This window comes from Ipomoea triloba, chromosome 10, assembly GCF_003576645.1.
Source record: "Ipomoea triloba cultivar NCNSP0323 chromosome 10, ASM357664v1".
NCBI classification, from domain to species: Eukaryota; Viridiplantae; Streptophyta; class Magnoliopsida; order Solanales; family Convolvulaceae; genus Ipomoea; species Ipomoea triloba.
This window is the reverse complement of record NC_044925.1, coordinates 11943470-11952083: the sequence shown is the minus strand read 5'-3', so window position 1 is coordinate 11952083 and position 8614 is coordinate 11943470. Positions and strand designations below refer to the sequence as shown.

The following is an 8614-nucleotide window of genomic DNA, read 5'->3' as shown; positions in this document are numbered from 1 at the left end:
CAAAATGATATGTTTAGCTGAAAAGGCGGTTACCAAAGGGGCGACTTCGTCTTGAGCCGTCTCCCCGGGCCACAAAATAAACTTATTATCGTAGGAGAACTCGATTTTCTTTCTCTTGTCTTCTCTTTCTTCCCCATAAATAAGGAATCCACAAAAGAACTCTAAAAAACTACTAATGGGGGTTGGGATTGCTCTTAACAAGTAAAATTGAGAATACCACTTTAATAAAGGATACCAATAATTTCTATTGCTTTTAACACTCCAACACGCCTCAAAAGTCAGACCCACCTGATCAAGCGCACGGGCGCCTATAAATGGGTGGGTGCTTTGCCTTTGCTGCCTCGCTTTTACTAGATTCCAATTTTCAAGACTCGGCGGATCCCCCGAGTCAACACAGCTCGGAAAAGGCTTCAAAATCCTTCCTAATACGTACATACAACGCTCTCAGTTCTGTGGTTATTCCATCAGTCCCGTTTGTTCACAGCTACGGAGATGAGTCTCTCCGTCGCACAGGTGACTTATCCGAGCTGTAGAGCTGACGTTTATTTGTATTGCTGATTCATTATCTTTGTTGATCGAGTACTTTTGTTATGGGGGTTGATTAGGGTTTCACGAAGTCGCTGGCGATGACTGTGCTCTCCGAAATCGGGGACAAGACGTTCTTCGCAGCTGCGGTGAGTTTGATTCTATGTTTTACCTTTTTATGGTCAACGGAAGCAAACATTTTTTATGATTGAAGTTGGCATTTTGAGGGTTGATTGGATTCAATTATTTCGGAGAAAATATAACAACTTGAGATTCATGTATAATTGGAAGTGACTGGTATCACTTGCTTTTCTGCTTTATCTATATCATGGTGCAGGAAATGCTAGTTTTTTTATCTGCTCTTGAGGAGTAGATTCTGAATAATAAATGGAGCAAGATAAGTTCTCAAAAAGAGTAGATTCTCCAACAGAAAGCTTTATTTAAATTCTTTTTGCCTGTTCACTTCTGTTCAATTTGTAATGAATATCCGAGGAAATGTAAAAAATAAAAAATAAAAAATAGTGAACATATTAAGAAATCAATCAATCAGTTATCTATTCCTTTCTTAAGAAAGAACAAGGAGGATAACCAAAAAAAATTTCCAGCTTGTGAAATAAGTCACCTGACATTTGTGAACTCTGTTAATGCTACATACTGTCACTGTGAACTTTCCCTTTTTGAAATAAATTTAATTTTGCAGACATTCCAATATTTTTTTTATGTATGTGGTAATTTACTTTAAAAAGCTTTGACATGATTTTTAAAATTATATGGAGTAGTTGATTCCTGTTCCGGTTCGTGTTCGGTTTTCAATAAGATAGGAGATTTTCTGAAAGAGTTTTTGAAATCCTTAACTTTAGATACCCATTTTGATTCAGATTCCAATGTTTGAATCATAACGCCCTAAGGGGTGTATGAAAATCTATTTTCTCACTTCGTTAAAAATTCAAGACATCACTTGACTAAACTTGAGATTTTAATCCAATTGCAAAATTGTAAATTATATGCTAATATCTAAAAATATTATAGTGCTAAATTCTTAACTTGTTTATGAGTATGTCATTGTCACCTATTTTATGTTCATTACAATGTTAAATAATTTTTTTTCTAGATATTGGCAATGCGTCATCCGAGGAGACTTGTCTTGGCAGGTTGCCTTTCAGCTTTAATTGTAAGTTTTTATTTTGTTCTTTCTATCCATTTCTGCTCATTGGTTAACCTTGTCTGTATTTTTTTTGAGCATAACTATCATAACAAAAATTTACCCTTTTTGTAGGTGATGACCATTCTATCTGCCGTTGTTGGTTGGGCTGCTCCCAATTTGGTAATCTTTCTTTTAGTTTTATATTGTTCTGTTTCTTCTTGCTAAAATTATATTAAGGTATTGAATCTACTTTAATAGAAGAAATATCCAGGTAGTGTTGCTAGAATGACACATTAGACACTTTATCATGGACATGGAGTATTAATAACAATGAATAAATACTGATAATGTTAAAACAAGAGAAGTCTAAATAGTGAGACACATATATTTCATACTTTGAGTGTTTAATCAATGTTTCATCTCCACTTCAATAAGGATTGTAATGGGTTTCACTATTATGCATGTATGTTGTATACAAGACTTAAAATTTAGAACCTCTAAATAATGAAACAAATGTATTTCTTGTTTCATATGAGTAAATGTGTAATTCATTTGGATATTTTACTTCTTCAATGATACATTTCCACACACAGTGTGTGTATTTGCATTGTTATGTTGATGTTGCATGTCTGTCCAAAGTCTAGATGAGCACTTGGTTTGCCATAGTAGATTCCAATTTTTATAGTTAATAGAGCAAATTGCCACTGCGATTACAGTATTACACTGCAGAGCAAGGCTGTCTTTTTAAATCATAGACACTATAGATTGCAGCCTAGCCACTCATTTGTTCTCACAAGGTGAAATGATGCATTAGTTTATGCAGCTTTTATTACTTTATGTCATTACTTTCTCCTCTCTGATGTAACTACTTATATAAATATCCAAATTGTATTGCAGATCTCTCGAAAATGGACCCATCATATCACAAGTATATTGTTTTTGGGGTTTGGGCTATGGTCATTATGGGATGCCTTTAATGATGGGTAACAGCTTTTTTGCTCTCTTTTACTGGTTTTTTTGGGTTAAATAATTTCTTACTAATCATTTTTTTTAATATGGTTGAAATTTATAACAGTATATGCCATTGATTTCCTAATTATATTTTACAACAGGGAGTCTGAAGAATTGGCTGAAGTCGAAGCAGAACTGGTTTGTATTTTTCTTCTGATAACTTCCCTACTGGGGGTCTAGTTTTTCTAACTACTCTGTTAATAGGATGCTGATCTCAAAGCAAATGCCGGGGCAGCCAAAGACAGGGATAAGGACAATAAGGTAAGCTGAAAACACTAACGTTATCTGCAGTAACTAACTTCCCTTCTGATGTAATTGCAACCCACTTAAAATAAACAGAAGAGGATTGTAAAATACAAAGTCACACTACTCATCATTTGCAGTATTGATTCAATGTTTCACCATTAACATGCTATGTGAAGTTATAAATGCATAATTGCAAAATACTACTGAATATTTACCACCATTACAATGTTACTTTGTTATGGATGCCTAGATCTGCTTATGGGCATGAAATTTCTGGTGTTAGGTGAAAATCTTTTATTGTTTTTAAAGCCCAAGTAGGAGTTAAAATAAGGACAATAAAGGGGTTATCAACTATATATAGAGGTAATGAGAAGTACCCTGGGGTTTCCTTATTTTAAGGCCTTTTGATTTGCTCTAACTGGATTTTTCATACTTTTGGAGTTTTGGTTGTTTTTTCAATCTATTTTTGTTTTGTTTTGTTTTGTTTTTGATTCCCTAACTATATCCAAATGCTTTTTGTAAATGTTTTGTAAATTTCACTTCATATATACATTTATTTTTAATTTTATTATTAGTAAGTTTGCTAAAGCATATGGCTCAGTGTGATATTCAGGGTTTCTTTGATAGAAATAAAACGTTTTTATAACATAGTGATTTAAATTGTCCTGATGACCTCTTTAGCTAGCTCGTCTTAGAAATTCCAGGATGTTTTAAAATTTGAAATTCAGTGGAAGCTTGCCTTTTTAGAATATCTCTGCAAATATTTTTGTGATCCCTTGTGCCTTATGTTTTGAACTGAAATAAACAAAAGCCAAGTGTAGCAACCTGGAATGCTGAGTTTCTATTTCGGGAAGGAATGAGAGAAAATACATCATAATGACAAGAAATCAAATGGCTAAGCTCCACATCCTCAAGTACAACAATTAGGGGCATTTCTGTAATAACAGACTCATCGACTGCTTCACATGGCATTGTATTATTTAACCAGCCTAATGGCTTTATTAATGCAAACAGCATCATCTTGGACTTCCGCCCTTATTCCTTTATTTTCCTTTCTAGCCGGCTACATTTTATCATTTCTTTCCAACCCCTGGTCGCACCACTCAAATAGATAGGCAATATTGGTTTCCATGTTTTTCTTTAAAGATGAAGCATGCTCTTTTGAGTTTTGACAGACTAATAAGATGTGCAATTTTTGCCTGTGCATTAGTATATATTCTGTTTTACTAGATGGACTACTTTTATTATATGTCATAACAACTTGTATGATTCTTCTAGGACACTGACAATTTGAAAAAGCAGAGGAGGCCACTGCTCACTAAATTTTTCTCACCGATTCTTCTAAAGGTTACTGTTAGATTTGTCACGAATTTCAACAGAGGCCTACTAGTGATAATTAAATAACATACCTTGTGTCTTTACTCTGCAGGCATTTTCGATTACCTTTTTTGGGGAATGGGGTGACAAGAGCCAGGTATGTATTGAAGTGGCATGCACACATATATAGCTGCATACTTTGGCTGTGTTTGCAAATTGCAACATTGACTATGTGAGTGCTTTTTCAGATTGCCACCATTGGTCTGGCTGCAGATGAGAACCCATTGGGTGTTGTTCTTGGAGGAATCCTGTAAGTTAACCTTATTTAATTTTACTTATTTGAGATACCAAACCTTCACTCCTTAACATTCCCTTTGTCATGTGGAATTGTAAGACATGGGTAGTAGTGAACCTGGGAAAGGATTGGATATAGGAATTAGTTTTTTAATTAATGTTAATTTAATCTAAATGAAATATACTCTATACCTTGGTTTTCCATGTGAATGATTTTTCCTTCCATGTAGTAAAGAAAAGAGGCTATGCAGTGTAATTACGATTTGTAAGGAATGACAAATTTGAATGAATTTAAAATTTTTCTTGTACCACATGCTACCTTTAAATTTACAATAGAATTCTATCTTGTCTATTTTCTATGACCCTATGCAGTGTAATTACGATTTGTAGGTCTAGGGATGGCCACAGGGTGGGGAATATGTAGTTGATATATTCTGTACCGGTAGTTAAGCGTTTATGTGCCTGCAAATAAATTGAAGGCACATAACATGTTAGCTACAGACACAAACTGTTAACTGTAGATACAAAATATGTTAACTATATACACATAATTTTTGGATCATGATCCACAATGCAAGATGGATCCTGGTCCATGGTATAACAAGTGCATTTTCTCCACCCCAACCTAAACCCCCCACACTGGTAGGGATGTCAATCTTAGCCCAAAACCGATGGGTTGGCTCGATAAGACCGGAAAATTTTAGGTTTAGGGCTTAAATATTTTAGCCTGATAAAATATCAGCTCGATAAGCCAAAATCGATAAGGCCAAAATTTAGTGGGCTAGCTCGATAGCCTGAGTCACTTAAGGCTAGTCTTTGTTACAGAAGTGATGTGGAACAAAATATACCAGAGTTTTATCTGTAAGTTCATCTTTAATATTTTTTATTAATTTTTAAATAAAAATTTAATAAATATATAAATAAATTTATTTACATAAAATATTTTTTAATGAAAATAAATAATGAAAAATAAAAAGCTTACTATAAATATTATATTATAATGTAACTATTATTAACTATTTTTAGTTGCAATTTTGAAATGGAGGTTTATATTTGATTGAATGATGTATAAGTTCTAATTTATTAGTGTAAACACCCTAGTTTATTAAAATTGAAAGTTTAGTATGTTAATTTAAAAATGTCAAAAATTTTAGTTGAGCATGCCCAATAAGCCAGAGGTCTTTAGGGTTAGGACCAAGAATTTTGAACCCGACTAAAAAAACGATTAGCCCGACTGCCCGATAGGACTAGCTTGAAACTGAAGGGCTGGCCCGATTGACATCCCTACACACTGTTCCTTGTCCATGCCTCCTTGGGTTGGGAAATATATTTTCCCAATCCTCGGATCTGCAAGGATTACTTGGGGTTGGGGATTCACTGTTCCACAAAAATTCCATAATACAAATCACAAATCACAATTTATTCCATTAATATGTAGGAAATCCATAAAATTCAATTCTTCAAAACAATGGCCTTGAAATATCTCCAAACCTTCAAACTTTCCGCATCTCAAGAACATAAGACATAACTTAATGTTACTTATAGTTATAAAGATGTAAAAGAGATACATAACACTACATAAAAACAAGTAAATAATTAAATATCTTTGCATTCAATTTACATTTCTTGTCCCTTCCTATGCCTTATATTGTACTATACTACTAACTGCTGACATGCCATTTTATGTTTTCAGATTCAGATGATGAGTATAGATATGAAATAAAGGACATCCTAGAAATGGAAATGAATATACAAAGCTGTTCCAGCCATAATAATTAACATGCATTTGAAAATTGGAAGTATTAGATTTTTGAGGAAAATTAGAAACACTTAACGGATATGCCTACAAACTAAACATAGCAATGGAAAATTAGAAATATTAGGGCCCTGTTTGGTAAATAATTAGCCTATCAGTCAATTTTGCCTTATTTGACCACTATTAGTTGTTTGACTTGGTTAAAAAAGCAATATAAGTGTTTGGTTAATAAGCTTTTTGTAACTCCAAAATACTAAAATTCAAAAGGCTACTCAAAGCAACATTTTCAATTAGCCTTTTGAGAAAAAAAATTATACCAAATAGCTATCAGCTAACAGCTAATTTACCAAACGCTTTTTTACAATCAGCTAATATTATCAACTAATTATACATTCTAACCCATTCAGCTAACAGCATCAGCTAACAACATCAGCTAACAACCATTTACCAAACAGGGCCTAGATCTTTTTGAATTACGTTAGCCACGAACTGTAAGCAAGACATGAGATACTGAGTTGAAATGTAATAGGTAAATCCACAGAAGGAAACAAAACAAAGAGTTGTTGCCAGTGAGTCATCGCTGCTTGCTGGCTGCGACATTGCTGTCGCAGTGGCACTTCTGGCTGTGTCAGCGTCACTGGTGGTGCCTGGTGTGTTGCTACTGGCAGTTGAGCTGCATGAATCGTGATTGAGTGGAGAATTAGGGAGGGTGGCGGTTGTGGTATAAAACAGATGGGTACTGGGGAAGAGAAGTAAGGCTTAGGAATAGGGAATAAGAGAGAGAGAGGGGGGGGGGGTGGATCGGGTCAAGCGACAATTGCCTTCCCTATTTGATTAGAAAGATACAACAAATAGAATGGACAATAAAAAATATCTCTAGATAACACTGGATATAAACTAATTACTCTGTACTTAATTCTGTAATCAATTTAACCTCATAATCTTACTGTAAATTTCTGTTGATTTGTTATTGTTAGTGGACAAGCTTTATGTACTATTGCTGCCGTATTGGGGGGAAAGAGCTTGGCATCTCAGATTTCTGAGAGAGCAGTAAGTAATTTGATTTGCTTTCCTATACATGACTTAGCTCTGTGTCGTCCATGACACTGAAGTTCTTGAATAATGCAGATTGCCCTTGCTGGTGGAGTTCTTTTCATTGTGTTTGGCATTCAGTCCCTCCTTTCACCAGTTGACTAAGAATGGCTGTTACATTGCCAGTGACTAATATTTATCAGCTACCTCATATTATGGTCAGCCAAAATGCTATAAACTAGTTAGAAAAAAAAATTCCATTTTATTATCCTTGTTTTCTGATGATCATAGATAGAAGAAGTGTGTGCTTGCACAAATTGGACCACCATTTTTTTCTTGTTATAAAGTGAAAATTAATTCCATTTTATTGTCCTTGTTCTCTGACGATTATAGATAGAAGTGTGTGCTTGCACAAATTGGACTGCCATTTTTCACTTGTTATAAAGTGAAAATTTTGGCAAAGATTTCCCGGACAATTTGTAATCACCTGCACTTTTGTAGAGGGCTTGTGTTGTCTTATGGTGTATGTTTTCTTGTTTACCTGCATATGGTGCTCTGATCACTATGTTTTACAACCTTTTAACAAGCATGAAGTGTATTTTCTTGTACCATTGTTTTGCTCTTATGCTGTAAAAGCAAATGGCAATAACTCTATTTACTTCACTAGTCATTGATTTGTGTTGGTTTTTATACGAATTAATGACTTATATTGTCTATGAGAGCCTCACTTTATTGTTCTTGGTATAAATTCCACAAATATCTTGGAGTTCACCAAAATGTGGTTAGTTATAAGACCATTTTTCATCATTGTTGGATTATTGGTTCAGGAGTGCTAGTGGTTAGCACCTTTAGATTTAGGGTTAAATAATCAATTAAGAAATATAATGGAAGTGGAAAATAAGGCTTCTTTTATATATTCCATGTTTTTGATGTTCTAAAACACAAATATTACAAGTGTTGAATGAGTATGCAGAATATTAAAGTAACGGTTAACTATTCAAGATTGTATGCTCATTAAGTGTTAAGGTTCAGTATTTATACAATTTGAAGTGTTTGTTGTCTAGTTGTAAATTGTAATCAATTGGAATAGTGCTTGTGGCTTAATACACTATGGTATGATTTAATTATGCTTCACCTAACCAACATTCCTGCAGTTTTGGTTACTTGTTCACCTGACACATCTTGAACAAGTATAAAAAAGTATCAATGAAGCCATTAAATTCCAAACAAAAAAAAAAAAAAAGGAAAAAAGGAAAAAAAAAAAGAAAAGAAAAGGAGTCAATTAAGTC

At 33.9% G+C, this 8614-nt stretch overlaps 1 protein-coding gene across 1 annotated transcript; it reads left to right on the top strand.

Annotated features, from left to right (window-relative positions):
- The first annotated feature begins 329 nt into the window (after nucleotides 1-329).
- LOC116032915 (GDT1-like protein 5) lies at nucleotides 330-7936 on the top strand. The gene is made up of 12 exons (XM_031275653.1): nucleotides 330-513; nucleotides 606-674; nucleotides 1637-1696; nucleotides 1802-1849; nucleotides 2567-2652; nucleotides 2782-2818; nucleotides 2885-2941; nucleotides 4205-4273; nucleotides 4356-4400; nucleotides 4492-4553; nucleotides 7271-7343; nucleotides 7422-7936. The coding sequence occupies exons 1-12, from the start codon at nucleotides 493-495 to the stop codon at nucleotides 7488-7490; spliced, it is 696 nt and encodes a 231-aa protein (XP_031131513.1). The 5' UTR covers nucleotides 330-492; the 3' UTR covers nucleotides 7491-7936.
- Nucleotides 7937-8614: the final 678 nt, after the last annotated feature.